This window comes from Theileria parva, chromosome 2 (genome assembly GCF_000165365.1).
Source record: "Theileria parva strain Muguga chromosome 2, complete sequence, whole genome shotgun sequence".
NCBI lineage: Eukaryota > Apicomplexa > Aconoidasida > Piroplasmida > Theileriidae > Theileria > Theileria parva.
In genome coordinates this window covers 984,534-1,004,974 of record NC_007345.1, presented here as the reverse complement: position 1 = coordinate 1,004,974, position 20,441 = coordinate 984,534, and the positions used below count along the sequence as shown (strand labels likewise).

At 38.4% G+C, this 20,441-nt stretch overlaps 7 protein-coding genes across 7 annotated transcripts; 3 read left to right on the top strand and 4 right to left on the bottom strand.

The window, feature by feature from the left end:
• The first annotated feature begins 1 nt into the window (after window position 1).
• cpr-1 (Peptidase family C54 family protein) lies at window positions 2-1,587 on the top strand. The gene is made up of 5 exons (XM_759978.2): window positions 2-807; window positions 896-921; window positions 951-1,137; window positions 1,311-1,427; window positions 1,458-1,587. The coding sequence occupies exons 1-5, from the start codon at window positions 193-195 to the stop codon at window positions 1,563-1,565; spliced, it is 1,053 nt and encodes a 350-aa protein (XP_765071.2). The 5' UTR covers window positions 2-192; the 3' UTR covers window positions 1,566-1,587.
• TpMuguga_02g00504 (HSA family protein) lies at window positions 1,578-5,415 on the top strand. The gene is made up of 3 exons (XM_759977.2): window positions 1,578-1,845; window positions 1,917-5,271; window positions 5,306-5,415. The coding sequence occupies exons 1-2, from the start codon at window positions 1,767-1,769 to the stop codon at window positions 5,252-5,254; spliced, it is 3,417 nt and encodes a 1,138-aa protein (XP_765070.2). The 5' UTR covers window positions 1,578-1,766; the 3' UTR covers window positions 5,255-5,271; window positions 5,306-5,415.
• Window positions 5,416-5,497: 82 nt separating this feature from the next.
• On the bottom strand, window positions 5,498-14,044 carry TpMuguga_02g00503 (Cyclic nucleotide-binding domain protein; the record flags this gene model as incomplete). Its single annotated transcript, XM_759976.1, has 1 exon — window positions 5,498-14,044. One exon carries the CDS (start codon window positions 14,042-14,044, stop codon window positions 5,498-5,500), a length of 8,547 nt encoding a protein of 2,848 aa, XP_765069.1.
• A 114-nt stretch (window positions 14,045-14,158) lies between these two features.
• TpMuguga_02g00502 (uncharacterized protein) lies at window positions 14,159-14,522 on the bottom strand (the record flags this gene model as incomplete). Its single annotated transcript, XM_759975.1, has 2 exons — window positions 14,159-14,247; window positions 14,312-14,522. 2 exons carry the CDS (start codon window positions 14,520-14,522, stop codon window positions 14,159-14,161), a joined length of 300 nt encoding a protein of 99 aa, XP_765068.1.
• Window positions 14,523-14,715: 193 nt separating this feature from the next.
• On the bottom strand, window positions 14,716-15,113 carry TpMuguga_02g00501 (uncharacterized protein; the record flags this gene model as incomplete). The annotated part of the gene is made up of 2 exons (XM_759974.1): window positions 14,716-14,757; window positions 14,907-15,113. The coding sequence occupies 2 exons, from the start codon at window positions 15,111-15,113 to the stop codon at window positions 14,716-14,718; spliced, it is 249 nt and encodes an 82-aa protein (XP_765067.1).
• slc20a1b (Phosphate transporter family protein) lies at window positions 14,967-17,653 on the top strand. The gene has a single exon (XM_759973.2). It carries the CDS (start codon window positions 15,393-15,395, stop codon window positions 17,631-17,633), a length of 2,241 nt encoding a protein of 746 aa, XP_765066.1. The 5' UTR covers window positions 14,967-15,392; the 3' UTR covers window positions 17,634-17,653.
• A 121-nt stretch (window positions 17,654-17,774) lies between these two features.
• TpMuguga_02g00499 (Chromatin assembly factor 1 subunit A family protein) lies at window positions 17,775-20,201 on the bottom strand. Its single transcript, XM_061305400.1, has 4 exons — window positions 19,919-20,201; window positions 19,787-19,878; window positions 19,154-19,732; window positions 17,775-19,050 (listed from the first exon to the last, which is right to left on the bottom strand). Exons 1-4 carry the CDS (start codon window positions 19,995-19,997, stop codon window positions 17,791-17,793), a joined length of 2,010 nt encoding a protein of 669 aa, XP_061161367.1. The 5' UTR covers window positions 19,998-20,201; the 3' UTR covers window positions 17,775-17,790.
• Between the last annotated feature and the right edge of the window lie 240 nt (window positions 20,202-20,441).

The following is a 20,441-nucleotide window of genomic DNA, read 5'->3' as shown; positions in this document are numbered from 1 at the left end:
TTTATATTTCTAGATTATTTTTATATATTTTAATCAAATTATATATATTGAGGAAAGTTCATTGGTGTTTCTGTGTGAAAATCGCAGTAATTTTAAAATTTAAGCTATTCATACACTAAAGTAATGTAAAAATTTTATGAAAAAAATTTATGTAAAGATAATTAATGTAGAAAAATTAAATTTTAAAAGTAAATGAGTAATGTAGTTAGAGAAAATGTTACTGTATTATATGATAGAAGGCTGGAATCCAGATTTGGAATCCTGTTTACATATAGATATGGGCTCGAATATAAGCTCCCGAAGCCCATAAACTTTAAAAGAAGGCGACTTTTTAATATTTTTAGCCCTTTAAACTTGTCAAACGACGTTGTAACCATTGACACGGATAAGGGTTGGGGATGCGTGTTGAGGTCGACGCAGATGGCCATATCCCAAGCACTTATGAATCTTGTTCTAGGGCCTGAATTTAGTGTAGAACAGCTTGAAATCCGGAATAGAAGCCCAAGGAACAAGAAAATTGATGAAAGTATACTAAATCTTGACACTTTCGAGAAGTTAATTAACGGGGTGGTTGATTTGGATGAAATTTCAGCAGTTTCAGTAATATTAGCTCAGTTTTACGATGATTTAAATGCAGTCTTCTCAATTTACAACTTCATAATCGCAGACTATGTTCTTAAAACTTGTACTAAATTTCTACATTTCGGACCAACGAGCGCAGCACTCTGCGCCTCAAAAATCATCAATGACTCAAATCTACCAATTCACTCAATTGCTTTCCCAGACGGAGTTTTTCACATCTCTGACGTATTCTCTAATTATCTATTTATACACATCTAATACGCATTTATATATTTAGTACTATACTAAAATTATAATATGTAATGTGTGTTAGGTTCGTGAAATACTGGATGATAAGAGGTAAGAATTAAAAGTGGAAGAAATTTTAGAAATTTGTTGGTTTGGGTGTCGAATAAGAAAAAATTGGACCGAATTGAACGGGAATGTGTGAAGTCAATGTTCAGGCTAAGCCAGTTTAACGGGATTATCGGAGGAAATTTGTTCAATAAATCGTACTATATATTTGGCACAACTAATAAAAGACTGTACTATAATGATCCTCACCTATACTGTAAAGTACTATCTTAGCTAATTGTTACCTAATTATTACTTAGTTTACTAATTATATAATTAACACATTCTCCCAATCTACACAAAATCCCAAAATTTCTCCTTAATTATTAATTATTTTACTCTTGTTAGCTGATAATCAATATTAATTTATAAAAATGTGATTAATGAGAGTTTAGAAGGCATTTCGGAGTTTGGAATTTGTAGATATATTCAGGGATTTCACAAGTAGGAGGGTAAAAAGCATGAACTGGCGTTATTTTAACTCCTCATTCACTCTATTATTTTTGTTTAAGGTGGGTTGGAAAGAAGAATAAAAAATTTAGGACCAGGATGATTTTCAGGATTTCCTGGAAAACACTTTCGAGAGGAAATCAATCGTGGAATCATTCCCATTTGAATTTATAACCTATGGCGACCTCACATTTAACTAGCTTTAATTTGATAAATAATATACCAATTACACTGGTTAAGCCTAGATTTTTCGTCTAGTTAAATATGAGAATATATGTAATGGCATGGTATATTTGTGTGGTGTAGAGGTATGAATGTTATGGTAAGGGCCATGAGCAATTTGAAGGTTTCAAGCTAATTTTTAAAATGTGTACTATACAACACGTAATCTTACCTAAAAAATGGGTGTAGATCGGGACACTAAAGATTTCAAAATATCGCAGTCCGCTCAGCCCCTAATAAGAAATTATCTCGACTTTCGTAAGTCCATATATCTACTCCCTTTCCCCTCAAATTATTAATATTTTAAATTATTAATGCTCTTGATTTAGATGATGGCAATTCCGACCCAAATTCAGATGATCGCAATTCCCTCAGCACAACCAATTTCTCACATGAATCCAGTCAAATGAACAGCTCCAATTTGTCAAACGGGGCCAACCCATCAAACGAATCTTGTGAAATGATCAGATCTACTGAATTTAATGGCCCGAATTCCGTTAACAGCCCTGGTCCCCCTAAATATGACCCACCAGGACCTAAAAAACAGGACAACTCATCCAATTCCACCAGTGAAAGGCTGAATAGTTCATCTTATTCCTCCATGGGAAAGGTCAATACTACATCTAACTCAGTTTTGGAATCTACACCAAATCACAGTTCCGAAACCCCAATTAACGGTTCATATAAGCGTAAACTGGGCATGAGTGACTTTGAAATGTGGCGTTATACGTACCATTTGGTGAAAAACGGCCACAGCATCCTGGCGCCTGAGCCCTCACAACGCAGTCGCAGTTATCGGGACCTGATTATGCAGGAAATGAACTGGATGGCAGTAGACTATTACCAAGAACGACGCTGGAAATCGCACATTGCCAAAGAAATCTCAAATTCAATCACTACTAGCATTATTGATCGTAAACGGCTTAAAAGAGACTGGCCTGCCAAGATTTGCTCGTACAATATTGAACAGTTTTGGATTAATATTAAACTCGTTACTAATGGCACTATTAATACTATCAGCCGCCACAAATCCGTTAAAGTGCATGGCAAACATCGCCACTCTCACCACTCAGTTAACAATGTTAACGGAGATAATGGAAATTCTATAAAGTCTTCTAGTTCTTCCAATGGTAGCTCTGAAGGCTCAGTTAACGGTAATGGCAGGGAAGTAGGGATAGTATTATCAAGCAGCTTGATGGATTATTGTACCAGAATAGTGGCAGGAAGGAGAATAGATTTTAGAAAGCAAGACATAGTTGAAGATGTTCCCAGGAGGAGAAGTGAATTATTGGCACTTACAGTTCCTGTGTATAAAAACGTAAACACTAACTCAGTTAACATTGCTAAGAAAGAAGTGGTTGACGCAACTGTGAATCAGATGGTAGTTTTAGGTGCAGAACTTTACCCGCAATTACACAGACCACCAGATGATGAAATTGACGTTTTCACACTCCCAGCACTAAATCCTAAACATGAATATGACTACAACACCCTCCTGTTGTTGCTACACTCATTAAAGGCAACAATGTTCGCAAGTGTTAGGGATAGCGCAGTTGGTTTACCGAAACCGGCAACCACAACGACTACTGCACCAACGGGTTTGAGTAGTTTATTACCGATACGACGTATTCCGAGGGACGAAATTGATCCTTTATCCCTTAGTGTGAACTACAGAGATTTCATAGATAACTCATCAGTCCAGTCACCACACCCCCAGAAACTTGTACTAAAGTGGGAAGAACCAACACTTAACGAGGCTGACTTTGAACTTGTTGATACGTGGTTGCTTGAGTCCAGATGTTGGCCTTTAATTTCAATAGCTTTAAATTTAAGAAGTAGTTCTGGAGGACTTTTGAGACGTGAATTTAGTCCAAAAGCCTGTAAGGAGGCGTTTTACAGAATGTCAAAACCACCAAGAGGTCTTGTAAACTCATCTAAAAAAATACTCTCACCCAAACAGTCGAAAACTATACTCAGTTTCATTAACCCTCCACCTAAAACCTTTAAATTCACACCCATAATATCATCTGACCGTATGACTTCACCTAGAACTGGCCCACCAACAAGTCAACCCAGTACATCGTCTGAAACTGGAATAAAGAATGTATTTGGAGAAGTTTGTAGTTATTTAAGGGACAAGAGTTCTCTGTATACTTGTTCAACCCCGTTGCTAAGTAAGAAAGAGTCGTTTTTCTCACGATTCAAATCTCCAGACCCAAAACCCGATAAGAGACTACTCTTAAAACTTGTTAATAAAGTTGACTCTAATGTACATAAAAATGATCTTTTTTTGGTCCCACACAACGTTAAAGTTGAAGCTTCCTTATCACTTAACCCTCATAACCATATTTTCCCTCAAGAATTACTAAACTTCATCCTGTCAAATGTGCAAACACAAGGTGATGATAATGTGGAGCAGAGTCTTGATGTCACAAGTAAGACTAGGTATTTATTGTGTGGAAATGATAAATATGGAGCCACTCACAGGTTTAGTTCACTGAATTCAGCCGTGACTTTGGCGACTAGTGTGAGTAGTTACGACAATGTGGTCCGTAATTTCGCATATTCAGAGCTTTCAACCAGGATTAACAAACAGCTTAGGATAGGTTTTCTCGGCATCCCAACTAAGATGTTCCTATATTCTCTCTTCTATTGTGGTAGGATTAAACCTGACTACAGGGTTAGGAGAGTCGCTTTATCAATTGCCACATTGGGCAAATTCATACCACCGCCTCACTTATTGTATGGGAAAATGTTCGACCCTGACATTAACCTGATACTTACAAAGTCAAGACCCTCAAGTTATGAAAAGCAAAGATCAAAGTCAGTTGAAAACCAGGAAGCTTTTACCTCAGAACTCGTTCAGAATTATTCCAAGGAGATTTACTTGTCAACTAACACAAAACCTGACGAAAACAATGTGCCAACATTACTGGCATCTTTTACTCAGGTTTCATTATCTAAAGGCAAGGTTTGTAATCAGAGCTCGTTTTCACCCAAAAAAATCGTCAGAAAACCCACTCAATACATCACTATGGGCAACGCCAGCAACGCAAGCTCAACTCCAACAGAACGCAAGAGACACGTAGGATCGATGGATACCACACCAAGACAAAAGGCTAGACAATTGGCAGAGGTCTCAACACCCTCAGAAACAACCTCAATGTACAGAACTAGACAAGAAGTCATGATGAGACGACAAATGCCTCAACCTCATATGCAACACTATCATCCCTATTCTGTACCTATGGTATATCCAATGAACTCCGTCAACTCTATGCAAAACATGAATATGAACATGAACACTATGGGCAATGTAAATAATATGAGCAATGTTAATATGTCTAATGTAAACAATATGGGAAATGTAAACAATGTAAATTCAATGAGTAATGTAAATAATTTGAATAACATGGGTAATATGAATACGATGAGTGGAATGGGCATGATGGGATCCCATCATATGAATTCTCCTCTGGAACAGCCGCTGGGAATGAACTCAATGCCGAATATGAACTCTATGGCAAATATGGGAGCGATGGGCAATATGAACCCAATGGGAAATATGAACCACAAAATGTATAATTTGCAAAACACGCAAATGCAACACTTTCAAGACGATAATTATCACTTTAGATATGATCAAAGACCTAATAACCACCCCTAATAAACTACACTACACATGTATATTATTAACTAGTGATGAAAATATATTTAGGTTGGTAGAATGTAGAATACTTGAGAATTACTATACACAGTATAACACACTATAATAAATACTCCTTAGTAATACTGCTATACTATATACAGTACTATACTATAATGTATACTATATACTACATACAATACTACAATTAATATACACTAAACGGTACTAAACACCAACTATTAATGTTTGTGTGTTAAAAAATTAAGGTGTCTCAGCAAATGAGACTTTTTTATCAATGCTTTTTTGAGAAACCTGGATCTGAAAGTCATCCATATTGCAGGAGTCGTGATCGAGAAGTGTGTAGTACTTTGTAAATACCCTGAAGAACTCACTACGTTCCCAACTTAGAAGCACCAAGGTGCAGTTTGCGTAGACTGTGAAGGTGTTAAGTTGATTATTGACAATATCGAAGGTGGAGAAGAAGTTACCCTTGGATACAGTTTTGAATTGGAAGTTAAACTCGTTTGTAATAGTTACTGAGCCATTGAAGATGAGGTAAAAGTGCGTTGGAACTTCACCAGTTTTAATCACAGTCTCGTGAAGCTTAAACTGCCTGACCGTACAAGCTGCCACTATAGTATCCAACTCCTCGTCAGTATAAACACCGAAACTAGATACAGTTTTCAAAAACTGGAACATGACAGGAACTCTTCTACTTCTCTCATTTAACAGTGGTATAACATTGTATATGAAACTCGTTAATGGCATTATTCCAACAACATTCTCCCTACCTTGTGCTTTACTTTGTGGGTTTGCAACTGTAATGTTATAGTTACACGGCGTTTTATTAGTTGGAATGGGCTCTGGACTTGTGTAAACATGTGCTGATTGTATAAACTGTTCATAATTTGGGAATGAAGGGCCATTAAACTTAACGTGTTTAGGGTAAGTTATACCTTCAAAACTCATATCTGCACTACCACTTATCAATGCTATCAATGGCACATCATACTCATTACTACATATTAAATCCACATGTTCCATCTTATCTTCCCCAGCGAATTCTTCTGGTGGATTGGAGTCTTCATCTGATTCTGAACTGGCTGCGCTTGGCCCAAATGTTATTATGTTGAAGAGTGAAATGATAAACCTCTTTTGTGGCAATGATACCTGTTTAAACTCAGGTTTAGAGGAGATCAAAGAGTAAAGTTCGTCAAAGTAAAACAATTCTCTGTCAATGTAAAACTCTTCGTAAGAGTCATTTACCAGTGAGCAGTCGAGTCCCTGTTCGAAAAACTGACTTGAGAGTGTTCTTGTGAATTCACTGTTAAAGTTATCAGTCTCAGGTGAGAGATATGTCAGCAGTCTATTAAAGTTGGTGTTAATCTTTTCTTCATACTCGAAAGCAGTTACTGCATCCCAATCCCCTACTAAAATCTTTAGGATTGTGAAAACTGACACAGAATCTTTCTCGCAAACGTCAACAGCATCAAACAAAATATTTGCATCCTTTTCAGGTATGCCAACCTGAGTCAAAATGAGAACAAAATCAACTCTTGAGCACATCGTTGCCTTGGTTAGGGTTGTGAAAAAACGCTCAAATGCCATTCTACTGCTTCCAAAAATAGATATAAAGTGCTGATTCAACTCAGGTAATGTGGTAACACATTCCCCACTGAACCTGTAAAACGAGGCAACTGTTATGTAGTCTTTCCCATCCTCCTTCAACAGTTCAAACATCAGGTTCTGTTCTCTGTGATCTATTGCTCCAATTCCTAACTTCTCAATGAAACTCAAGAACACTTCACAAGTTACCATTCCTGTACATTCTAGGTCCATTGCATTAAATGAGGCTCCTATTGACTTGTACTTATTCTTTAATGTTGACATGAATAAATTCTTTATGTTCAATATCATCTCCTCATCGTATTCCTCTTCCTCTTCTTCATATGAATCTACTGTTTCATCTGTATCAACGTATTCTTCATCCATTCCCTCATCTTCATATTTTTGGTCATCATAATCACCCTCAAATTCATCAGAATTCACTTTATCTTTAGAGTAATCTTGTTTTTCTAAATCTCTTTGAAAATTTCCAAAATTCTGGTTCTCTAAATCAGATTCAAGGTGTCTGAAGTTTTGGCTTTCTAAATCTAAATCACCTTTGAAGTTATCTTGTTCCAAATTTTGTCTTTGTGAATCTACCTCAACTCTAAATTTATCTTGTTCTACATTTTGGTCCCCCAAACAATCATGCTGTTCTAAGTCTTGTTGATCAGATTGTGATTCATTGAAGTCAGAAAACTGTTTACTATAAACAATAGAGGAGTTATCGGATAATCCAGAAAATGGCGACTGATTATTAAGTCCAGTGCCGTCTTGGAAATCACTATCCATGCTCGTTCGTCTACTGCTCGAACTTTCAGTTAAACTAGTGTCAACTGAATCGCTCATACTCACACTCTCAGTCAAACTGGTATTAGAGCTATCCGTTATTGTAGTATTATCTGAGGAATTAATGCTAGTTGTTGAGGTGTCAGTAGTTGTATTTAATGATGAACAGAGAGAGTGAGTATCCTCACTAAGACTTACGGTATTTGTGCCCTTGTCAACGTCGCTTCTACTGCTTAACGAGCTTGTCAGTTCAGATTCTGACAATTCACTTGACTCCGAACTTTCCTTCATTGTAACACTATTGTCAGCAGTCACACTGTTATCTAAGGTAACACTGTTATCCATTGTTACTGAGGCTGAGGAATCTGTTGAGTGTACTGACTCAGAGAAATCATCAGTTCCAAACGACTCAACACTCGAGTGTAACCCTTTATCACTGGTCAAATAACTCACATCAGCACTATCCTTAGGACTGTTATCCATATCCATTGCACTATTGTCCACGGTGACACTGTTGTCTAACACGCTATGATCCATATCCATAGCACTTGTATCCACTGTTCCACTATCTAAACTAGCACTATCAAGATTAACACTATCAGTGGAGTCAATGACTTGGGCTGCTGGGAAGTTCAAAAGGCTGGAACCATCACTGTATTCAATTGACTGGTTTGGCTGTGTGTATTCTCCAGATGAATTTTCAAGAGTTTGGCCCCCACTATCTGAAGTGGTTCTTTCCGTACTACTCGTCGAGCTAACATATGATGACGATGAATCCAAGCTTATTCTCCTCACCAAATTATACTTGTCAATAAATACATTGTTCTCACTCAACTCCACTACACCATATTCCTCATCTTGTTGATTTTGTTGATACTGTTCTTCTTTTTGTTCCACTTGTGTCTGATCAGATGATTCAGTTGGTGTCTGGGTTTTTGATGGGTAAATTGTAATATTATCGAAAATGCTACTGATCATTAATTTTGAAGATTCAAACACACTCGGTTCCTGTTTTTCTTCAACTTCTTCATCCTTAGCCAATTCCTCAGGCCCTAAACCACTTCTCACACTTGATTTAGACGAAAGCATTCCTGTAATCTCTTCACCAATGTTACTTATCTCTCTACTCAGGTTATCCAATGTTATTCCTTCAAACTTCTCAGTTATTCCATCTACAGACAGTTTCTCAGTTATACCATCAACAGATAATTTTCCAGCTATGCTATCCATTGTGAATTTCTTACTTAAATCATCAATTGACATTCCTTCTGTTAAGTTATCCAAACTTAATTTATCAGTTATACTATCCATTGATAATTTCTTGGTTATATTATCCACTGTCAATTCCTGGGTTATCGTATCAAATGATTTGCTGATGGTGTTGAGTAGGGTATCTTGAGGTTCAGTTTGCTCTAAAACTTCGTCTTTGTCAGTATCGTAAATTTCATCAGATAGGGATTTGTTAACCACATTTGAAGTTTGTTTATACAATGTTTCCAATTCAAACATACTATCGTTGGACTTGTACATGGTATCCAACCCATACACACCACTATCCATACTACCCATAGTTTCATCAACAAGTTCAAGCTCAGGAACATCAATTTCAGGATCTTCAGTAACCTTTTCAACCTCGACATCATCCCTAGATTTATACATACTGTCAAGTCCATAAACACTATCCATAGTACCCATACTACCCACAGGTTCACCAACGTCAAGTTGGGGTTTAGGAACATCATCAACTTTAGGCTCAGTGCGATCCATCTCAGTGGTGTATGATTTGGAATATAATTTTTCAATTTTGTCCAAGTGTATATATACATCGTCTATTGATGAGAACCGGGATCCACTTAGTGACTGTTCTTTGTCGTCTTTGCCAACGTACATTTCGTGGACTTTTGACAATATTTTTTTAAGGTCTGGTATCTCACTAATGTCAAGTGATGGTGATTTTGTCCCAAACTCATCCAATTTTTCAACCTTTTCAGACATATCAGTCTGTAATTGATCCTCCTTTTCCACTTCCATGTCATTATCAACTGAATGAACTGAGGGTGTAAGAACCGGCGGTGTAATGGAAGACTGTGTATTAAGAGACCTTAATCGTATAACTTCTACTACGGTGTTAATAGATTCTTGGACAGAGGGGTAATTTTTACTTATCAACTGATCCAGTGCTTCCAATCTCGCAATTTTTTCTGCTGAGGCATCTCCGTAGTTGATAGAATTTGAGGTTAGCAAAAATGACGAAGAGGTTTGTCTGTGAACTATCTTATCTGACATTTGTTGCTTTTCATCCTCAAACATGTTCTCAGAGGCCTCTACAGCTTCATCCAGGCTATGGTGGTCAACATACTTAATTTCACGCTCCTTACCAATATCAGGCTTCAAATTATTATACATTGGTAGTGTTTTTATACTTACAAAGTTATCGTTACCATCAACTCTTGAGCTATCCAACTTCTCACCAACATCTTGAGTCTCAAGCTTCAGTTTCGGTACATTCACATCCTCCAAATTTGGAATGTTAAATATGAACTTAACTTCACTTGCTACGCTGCTAGCGTCACTTTCCTTTATGCTGTCAAACAAATTGTTATCCCTCTCTCTATTATTCTCATCTGAGACAAATGTTTCCAAACTCTTAACTACTTGTTCACTAATGTTCACAACTGGCTCAACTTGCCCCGATGAAAAAGTTTTGGACAAGCGCCTTCCAGAAGAAGCTCTTGATGATGAAACTTGATCAGATACTACGTGTTCTGATGACTCAGGTTTATCGTTAGAAGATGTTCTTGACGTAAGCTCAGTATCCGAAATCAACATGTGTGATGCCATTAATGTGTTTTTCCTGATCATTTCATAATCCAACTCATCCTTAACACTTTCTTTAACACTACCATCAGTTAAATCTCTAGCGCTTTCATCTTTACTTGTGGTTTTTGGTGTATCGGATGAGTAGATTAGTGATTTATATGATTCCATTTTCCTCATTATTTTATCCACAAAACGTTCACTACCGCTGCTTAAACTTGATCTTGCTGATTCCTTAGGCCCTAATTTACTACTCCTTGAACTATCAAGTTTATTTTCCAGGCTTGAACTGGTTCTTGAGCTATCTAGTGTATCACTTCTGTACGTAGAACCTCTAATTGAAACATCAACAGGGTCTTCAAAAGACCTTCTAGAGACAATTTTGTTAAGCACCGATGAACCACTTGTAAGGTTAGATCTAGAGCTGTCAAGCTTATTTTGCAAACTAGAGCCACTTCTAGAACTGTCGGGCCTCTCGCTCCTAAATGTGGAACCACGTATGGAAACGTCAACAGCATCCTCAAATGAACGTCTTGATACTATACGTTCGAGATCCGGAACGGGAGAAGGTTTAGTTTGTAAGCTTGAGACAGTCCTTGAACTATCTAGTTTTTCACTTCTGTAAGTTGATCCACGAATTGAAACGTCCACTGGATCGTCAAATGACCTTCTGGATACAATTTTATTGAGAACTGATGCACCACTTGCCAAACTTGTCCTGGAACTATCAAGGGTCTCGCTTCTATATGTCGAACCTCTAATTGAAACTTCAGCTGGATCCTCAAATGATCTTCTGGAAACAGTCCTGTTGAGTAATGAGCCACCCGATAATCTCGACCTTGACGACTCCTTAGACTCGAGTTTACTACTTCTTGAACTATCAAGCTTATTTTCCAGGGTTGAAACACTTCTAGAACTATCACGTCTGCTCTGTAAATTGGAGCCAGTTCTTGAACTATCGAGTTTTTCACTTCTGTAGGTTGACCCACGAATTGAAACATCGGCAGGATATTCAAAAGACCGTCTTGAGACGATCAGACCATCTTCAGAAGCACTTTCCGGACTTTGTTCACTACCCTTAAGACTTTCACTGTCCTCAAGGGTTTGTTCTGAATCCTTAACACTCTCGCTATCCTCAATTATAGTATCCTCAATGATAGGGTCGGTGTCTTTAACACTGTCTGTAGATTCTTTTATAGTTTCACTGCTATCATCAGGGACAGGCTCGCTTTCTTTGACACTTTCACTATCCTCAACAGTTTGTTCACTACACTTGACACTGTCAGTTGATTCCTTTATACTTTCAATGCTATCCTCAGGCGTAGGTTCAGTGTCATTAATAGTTCCAGAAGAATCCTTAGAAGGTTCTGGAGAATCTGACAAATCCTTAGGGGCAACAGGAGACTCAGATAAACTGGGCGAATCATCACTAGATGATTCAGTGCCTTCTGATGAGGAAGCAGTTTTGTCAGGAACTATATCATCAACTGAATCTTCACTATCCTCATCACTACTGGTGCTACTCGTAACTTTATCACCAACGGTAGCAATGTGGATATACCTTGATTTGTACAGATTTTCAAGGTACGTTGTCATTTGCGGTAAGGATTCTGATAAGCACTTTTGTACATACTTTTGAGCCAAATACAGCAGTTTTACATTTTCAGTTACAACTAAAGACTTCCTGTCTAGTATGTTGGCTACAGTTTCACTATTAGGTCTGAAATTGAAAAAGTACGAGTTTGGTGCAAAGGATACAAGTTCCAGTTGTCTATTATAACTTTGTTCGTAGATTTGCAGGGATATTCTACCCTTGAATATCAAAAACAAGCCACTACCCTTAGCCACATCTTCTAAAATCTCCTTGTTAGAGTACTCCTGGTACGTTACCTTTTTAGCCAACTTATTCATCTGCTCATACTTTGCAAAAAAGTAGAAACTCTTCATAAACCCAAGTAACTCCTTTCCCAAAACTGTGTATGCCTTAACTTCCTTCTCATCTGTCATAAACCTATCCAAATTAAGATTTGTTCCAATTTTAGTCCCCAATCTAACAGTTCCAACCTTAACATTACCAAATTTCCCGGTTCCCAATCTAGCAGTTCCAAACCTGGTACTGAGAAACTTCCCTGTTCCAAGTCTGTGTGCTCCATAACTGGCATAGTGCTTAAGCTCATTTAATCTACACTTGAAGGCGTTAAACTGGTCTGCCAACAGTGTTCTGAAAAGTTTAGAGTTCATCGCCTGGAGTGTGACGTGTGTGTCTGCCACGTAGAACTCGTCACTCGGAACATCATCGATGATGAACGACTCTCCAAAGTAGTCTGAACTAAGATATGTTCTCCTGTAAGTGTCCTCAGTGTCAGTTGGGTCATAAGCATAACTCGACACTGTACCTGATGCTACTATGTAAAACTCCTTCGGGTATTCTCCTGCCAGAATTATACTTGTTTTTGCAAAAAATGACCTCAACTTAAAGTGAGAACTCAACTCAAGCAATCTTTCCCTTGGCAAGTCTGAAAGGACTCCCACACTCTCAAACAAGTGCAACAAGTCGTTCCTCATCTCAGCCTCCTGGTTATTCAACAATGAACTCTTTTGGAAGTCCAGTTCACCTTCTTTATCTACTTTTTCATCAACTCCATAAACAGTTTGTTCAACTTGTTTATCTCCAGTTTTCACATCTTTTACTTTCCTTTCTCTTGGTTTTGGCCTTACCTTAACTGATTCCACTGAACTCTCTCGAGACTCTGAAGGGTGCAAAGCCTCAATATTCAGTGATGGGAGTTGCATCAAATCTTCGACTTTATACGTATCTTTGCGTTCCATTGACTCAGGATATGATTCTGAGGAAAACGTTTCACTTTTTTGCAAACTTTCAACAAGTGAATCAGCTTTTTTCACAGGATCTACAAATGAACTAGTTTTTTGCACACTGCCAACTCCTGCAAATGTTACTCCCTTACCACTCTTATCCACTAATTTGGTCGATTTAACCCTTTCAGTCGATGGCGATGTGTGTTCCTTTGATTTAAGGCTGAAGTAGGTATCTAAACGCGAGTAGTAATCATCTTGTTGGCTCTCGTCAGTCCTCGATGTTGATACCAAATATGCCTTTTCATAATTAGTCTCATTTAACTCTGGAGTTTCGGGTTTGGGCTTAACTGCCGGCTTTTCCTCTGGAACTTTAGGCATTTTTTCAGGTTTAGATTTGAGTTCAGACACACTGCGTGGTGGAGATCCAGACTTCAAATAGTAGTCATGGAACTTGACTGAATTTTTGCAAATGCAAATAAAGTTATGTCTTGCAATATCGAACTTCGGGTTAACGAGTTGTGAGTTTATATGCTTCTGTTTATGTTTAATCAGTGTCAAAATGTCTGAGTATATCTTAATTAGCTCCTTTCTGTGCACTGATACGTATGGCTCCTTCTCATCCTTCTGCTTTTTAGTATCCTTCAAATACACGTCGTAGTTCCCATCTTCCAAATATTCGTATGGTCGTTTTGACAGTGTGCGCCTGAAATCCTCCATCACCTTGTACTCCAACATACTAGGCAATACCAGATCCTTAACTCTCTTATCTTTGTCCATCATAATAGAAACTATTTTCCAATATTTTACAAAATTTTGAAAAAATCTATGTTACAAAAGGTATTTTACAATAATGCTTTACAAAAAACTATGTTACAAAGGCCAGTTGCAAAGAATTTAAATCATTTGTGATTGATTAAACCTTAAACGATACTGGGATAACTGATCTTCTAAGTCAGAAACTCTGTCCATATAGGATTCTATTCCTACAAACACATATTTAGTATACATAGTAGTATATAATTAAATATAAATCTATGTAAATAATACTGTAACGGTCTCCTTCAATCCTGTTTTGGGCTTGTTTTAGCAGTTCTAAGGCTTCCTTTGCTACTTTACAGTAATGTTCAGTTTTAAACTTGGCGTAATCTGTGGTTTCTACACAATTTCCAGCCTGGGTCAGCTGCAAAAGTTCCGAAATTTGGGATGAAATTTTCTTCTCTAGATCGTAAAACTTGTGCTTCCAGGACATGGAATTCATCTGTTCCAGTGACAGACGTTCCGTTAACTCCTTATTCAAGTCCTGAAAATTGTTCTATCATCCAATACTTCGTACCTGATATGTGTAAAGCTGCTTATACACTTGAGAAATATCGCTATTTTCCAAGAATTCTGAGGGTTTATTGTTACAAAGCTCGTAATATCTTCTGGCCATAAAAGGGTCCGAAGCTATCTTAGACTGTAAATCGGTCAACTTTGACCTCAAATCCTCGTTTCTACAACACCGTGAATTAGTACATAGGGAATTATGTTAGGTAGTTGGGGTTATTTAGCCATATACTAACGATAAAATAAAGATAATTCAAAATACACTTTAACGGTGGTATATAAAAAATTAAGGTGAAAATTAGGAAAAAAAATTTACACAGGGTGTATCAGGGAAATGTGTATAAGAGGTGAATAAAACGAGCAAAAATGGGTCATACCTAAGCAGTAGCGAATCTCTTTCCTTTGTTAAACTTGAAATTTTAAAATTCCAAACCTTATCCTTGCAATCAGTGAGTTCTGTGTGGATTGTGTTATGTAACTGGTTAAGTTTGTCGACGCACAGGCACGTATTTTTACTATTCATGGGTTAGAGCGTTTTAAAGTCTCTAAGAGTCGCGTGCTTGCGTTAAGGAAGAAATAAAGTGTCATTTGAGGCACCTGCAGGCATGTTCAAGAATTCGGAGAGGCTGCTATAGTATGGGGGACGCCACGTTGTAAATTCTCTCTCCGAGAGGAAACAGAATATAAGTTGTAGACATTCTTGAAAATAATTATAAAGGATGAGCAGAACATTTAAATGTAGTTTTCTTTCCACCTTCACGAAACCTAGTAGTTCCAAATGTTAGGATAACCCCGGACTTGTATGGCATCATCACATCCCGAACTTTTGTGGGTATTGATAGCCACTGGAATATCCTGTAGTCTTCTGGCCGTCTCTATTGGCTCGAATGACGTGGCAAACGCCTTTTCGACGTCGATTGGGAGCGGGACCCTGAACCTTCGGTCGGCAATTTGTATTGCTTTCGTTTTTGAGATTCTAGGCTCGATTTTCCTCGGCGGAACAGTTTCTGATGCAATCAGAACAAAAATTTTAAACTTTTCTGCCTTCTCAGATGCGCCTAGGGATTTGGCGCTGGGAATGTTGTCCTCCTCCCTTGGCTCGTTTATTTTCCTGGCCGTTGCATCTCTGTTTGGAATTCCAGTCTCGACGACGCACAGTCTCTTAGGAGCTCTTGCTGGTTTTGGAGTGGCTTCAGGCCGTTTTTCAGGAGTGCGCTGGATTGAACTGCTGTACATTGTCATCTCGTGGTTTATAGTGCCCATGTTGTCGGTGTTCGTGAGCGCGACCTTTTACATCATAATCCAGGAGTTAATTCTTAAGCGCAGAGATTCGTTCAAGGTCATGATGAACTTTCACTGGATATTCAACATCATCTTTTCGGTTCCGCTCTCGATATTCATCGCATACGAAAACTCAGTCCTCAGATCAAACATGGGATCATCTGCAGACTCCTATCGCGTGTGGTTCGCCAGGTCAAACTGGAACAAGTTTTTATCGGTTTTAATAGTGCTGTCAATTTTGTCCACAGCTTCTACAATTGTTTCATACACGGTTTTACATTTTAGAATTAAGGGCAACTGGTCCTATATAGAATCATTACACAATATTGACCCTACCATCACAAGGTCAAATAAAAAAAAGAGCCGAAAATTTAGGCTAAAAAAACATAGATTTAACCAAAAATCGGAAGATAAAGAGCATTCAGATCCAGGGCAGGAGGACAATAAGGAGTCCTGTTCACCGGATGTTGAAAACCCTGATGAATCTTGTCAAGATCCCGAAAATAAGGATGACAAGAATTCAACTTCCAGAAATTTACCCTCAACTGCATTTTCTAAAAATTATAAAGAAGGCGAGCCGCCTGAAGATGCGAAAAACGCAAAAAATCGAGGAAGATTGAAACCGGACGGAGGCAGTTCAGCGGATTCAAGCCCAGATGATTACTCACTAGACAACGCAATGACTCAGACAGACTCGAGCATAAACCGCTTTTTGACAGGGATAAAAAGCGCCTTCGTGACCTCAATTAACAAGAGCAGAAGCTTCACAAATTCGAATATGCACCTAGACTACCGAGAGCAAACGTCAAACAATAGCATTAAATCAAACTCTAGCGGGCATAACGGATCTGGAAACAGCGTAACTAAGTCTCTTTCAAACAGTTCTAAATTGTCAAATAACCGCAAGGCCATTGGAAAGTACAAGAAGGTTGTTGTCCCAACTGAGATCAAGAAGAGTAAGAAACACATGACGCAGACCGTGTTTTCAGCAATTCAAATCGTCGGTGCGTCCATAGCAATCATTTCACAGTCCTCAAATGACACTGCAAACGCAGTCTCGACCTTCGCCACAATGTACTTTCTGTACTATGACGGCATCGACGAGGAGGTAAAGACCACGCCCTGGTACATTCTCATGATTGGCGGCATTCTCATGGGGTTTGGTCTCGCCTTTTTCGGTTACAGAGTCATTAAAACCGTCGGACTAAACATTACACGCGTTACACCCTCAAGAGGTTACACTATCGACTGCTCGTCTGGAACAATTGTTCTCATCCTGTCCCAGCTCGGAGTCCCAATCAGCTCCACCCACGTCGCAGTCTCTTCAATTCTCGGCGTTGGCATGGTGCAGCACCTGCCGGCCTATAATAAACAGTACTCACTCATCTACATTGACGAAAAGAACCAGGAACTTGACCCTTCCAACGATCCTCCCGCCAATGATATGGAGGAAACAACTGGAGAACAAAACTTGGATTCCGCCAATGCGGAGTCTCACGTCAGCACACCTCAAGGTAGTAACCAGCATTGTGAAAGTCCTGTGAGCGCTGACAACACTTCGAGTGTCCTGAGCTTATACGGAGCCGAGAAGAAGAGCCTGCTGGCTTTCTTCCACAGCATCTTCTCCAGAATCACCTCTAGGCACGTCAACTTCGGGCTGTACAGGAAGATTTTCGTCACTTGGATCGTCACGATTTTTTCCACCGGATTCCTCAGTGCCATCATCTTCTTGCTCCTGAAACTTTTTTATAAGTTTTCATAACTCAATGTATTATATTCACGTACATTAGTGTGTTGTTATAATTATACAATAATAGTTTATATCATAATATATCAATCATACACTAACTTGTGTACTAATCTATATACTAACTTATGTACTAATCTATATAATAATGTATAATTTGTGTGAACAAAAATTAAAAGAATGGTTCTGAGAGGATTTCAGTGTTGAGCTGATGTGTGAGGATCCGGTCGAGTTCCTTGCGAATGTTGAAGAGTTTAGCGGCCTCAGGAGTAACCATCCAACGATGAGGCTTGTCGTCGATTTTAAGACGAGTCATGTACTTCTTGAACTTGTTTTTGATTTCACTCATGGAAGCAAAGGGTTTAGACTCCTTGAAAATGGCAATCAGGTCCTCCTTCCTCGTGTGTTTCCCATGACATAGTCTGAGAAGATCCTCAACATCGCTGCGGGACATTGTGATCTTAGTTCCACGCAAATTCCTCATCAAATCAACAATAGGATTACCAGTGTACCCTTCAAATCCAAAACCGTATTCTGAGTGGGTTACATTAATGCCATTTTCAAGAGCCACTTCCTTACTGCTAAACTGATCACAGACCGGTTTCCCATCAATGATCCAGTGCCAGTTCTTGTAAATGCAGTAAACCTTGACACACTTGCTAAGGTCAGTGTCGAAAACACCAGTGCTGAACTCACGTGGCCTAGGACTGTCCTGAACAATCCACTCCTGCTCCTCATCCTCATCGTCTTCTTCCTCTTCCTCACTGACCTCAACGTCGTCTGCGTCGTAGCGCTCAAACCAGTCCTCGTCAGAATCGACACAGTAGTCGACGTTAGGGTCTGGCGTAACCTGGTTAAACCTGGTAACGAGGGCACTATTTCTACCAACAAGGTAACGCATTGGTGGACGTTTCCAAGCATTGTCGTACATGCTAAACACTCTACAGTGACGGCTGGCCTTTAAACAGGTCGAGTTATGGTTAACCTGCTCAACATTATTCAGAGGGTCGTCTACCCAAATACGGCTCTCATTTGAGTCCACATAAAACTGGCGGTTCATCTCCAAATACGTGTGAAACCTGGTCCAAACATCTCTGTGCAAATTGGATAATTTGAATATCTCGGCGTTCTCTTCCTTCACAGCTGATCTTACAGGGTTATTGATTTCACTAAAGGTGTGGCGCTTGGTGAACAGATGCGGGTCAGACTCTGAAGACTCGGAAAATTCAGAAAGCGGGTCCAGTATACTCTCAAGCTCACTTCTCTGTTTGTCAGAACAGTCTATAAAGATATTAGGTTTTCGTTCCTTTGCAGGTAGGGTAGGTGAATAGGTATCCTTTCGAGGTTCCGAGGTATCTTCAGCCTTCTGGACTTTCAACCAACTCAATAGCATGTTTGAATTAGTCTTCTGGACCTTCAATTTCTCGTTTTTCTACAAAAACATTTTTAACCACAAATTGCTACATTTAAATAACTAAATATTTAAGCCTAATAAATTGGTGTATAGTAAATAACTGGAAATATGGTTGAATTACCTTTTTGTCTAAGGATTTCCGTTTAACGTCCATCCTTTCTTTACGTTCCTTATCCAGTAACATTTTCCTATCAAGAGTGTTAAGAGTTTCAAGGGCCATTTGCTGTCCCTTCAGGTCTTCAGTAATTATAGAATTTTTGAGTTTTGAAAGTGCTTTGTAACGTCTTGAAATTAAGTTTCTAGCCTCTCGTGATGACCGAACTTGGTCTAGAAGAGGCTGAGGGAAAACTTCAAGGGTTGGAGTCTCCCAAATCCACATACAATCCTTCCGCTTACATTCTGAACGGACAATCCCACTCAGGTTCACATAAGGCTCGCCCAGATTCTTGCGTGATAAAAATACCGGCACAAGCTTATAAAGCTTATCGTCTGGTCCAAGGTCAAAAAAAGTACCCAGTGATACTTTAAGTGAGTTCACAAGCTCAGTTAGAGGCAGTACCGAGCCCTCACCCAAAGCCCTTACAACATTTTTGAGACGCACATCAACCCCAAAATCATCAGTTTGTGGCTCGGGAAACAACTTGTTAGTGAAATCCCTTATCATTACACAGTACTCAGATTTACACATAAAACTGGTGTCCTAAAATATACAATTAAGGATGGAACTAATAATGAAATATAATCAGGGAATTACCTGAATTCCAGTGGATATAATCTTGGCCAGCTCAGCTTCAACTTCTTGAAGTTTCCCGAGCGGAAAAGAATCCACAGGGCCGTTATCATCATCTAAACAAATAATTAATTAACAAACTAAATAAAAAAGTACCATTCTGGTCGGGAGTGTTGTCAGTTTGTTCTTCAAATTCGTGTTTTTTTAGAGAAACAGATTCATAACTGTCATCCATTAATAGGGAATTAAATTAAAATTTGATGCGATTTAAAAAACAGGAAAAATATAAAAAAATCCATAAATCTCGATTAAAAATTATAAATAAAAAATGATGATACACATTGAATAATAACCTCATATGTGTAAGTGTATGGTGGTTTCTAAACGTGAGAATCTCTCACAATATTCTATAAAATTTCAAATTTTATTATCATTTAACCAATTAATTATTAATTTCATACTTATTACCGATAAGTTGGGCTTTTTAGTTTTGTAGTACGACATAAATATTATTCCAGAGATTCTTTTGTTTATTAAATTCAAACTACTAAAATCTTGTAAATTTACTAAAAAATAATAAATAACTAAAAAATTTTCATTTTTACGAATTATTCTCCAACTCGCAAACGATTTTACCCTAAGCAGTTTTATCCTCTTAATTTTCCCCTTCCCAGATTTA

Coding starts and splice junctions, on each gene's coding strand:
- slc20a1b (XM_759973.2), top strand. CDS start 15,393: ATGGCATCATCACATCCCGAACTTTTGTGGGTATTGATAGCCACTGGA.
- TpMuguga_02g00504 (XM_759977.2), top strand. CDS start 1,767: ATGGGTGTAGATCGGGACACTAAAGATTTCAAAATATCGCAGTCCGCT. Junction 1,846..1,916: donor AAGAAATTATCTCGACTTTC/GTAAGTCCATAT, acceptor CTCTTGATTTAG/ATGATGGCAATTCCGACCCA.
- TpMuguga_02g00499 (XM_061305400.1), bottom strand. CDS start 19,997: ATGGATGACAGTTATGAATCTGTTTCTCTAAAAAAACACGAATTTGAA. Junction 19,733..19,786: donor TTATATCCACTGGAATTCAG/GTAATTCCCTGA, acceptor TGTATATTTTAG/GACACCAGTTTTATGTGTAA. Junction 19,051..19,153: donor GGAAATCCTTAGACAAAAAG/GTAATTCAACCA, acceptor ATGTTTTTGTAG/AAAAACGAGAAATTGAAGGT.
- cpr-1 (XM_759978.2), top strand. CDS start 193: ATGAGTAATGTAGTTAGAGAAAATGTTACTGTATTATATGATAGAAGG. Junction 922..950: donor GAAATACTGGATGATAAGAG/GTAAGAATTAAA, acceptor AAGAAATTTTAG/AAATTTGTTGGTTTGGGTGT. Junction 1,138..1,310: donor ATCCTCACCTATACTGTAAA/GTACTATCTTAG, acceptor ATGAGAGTTTAG/AAGGCATTTCGGAGTTTGGA.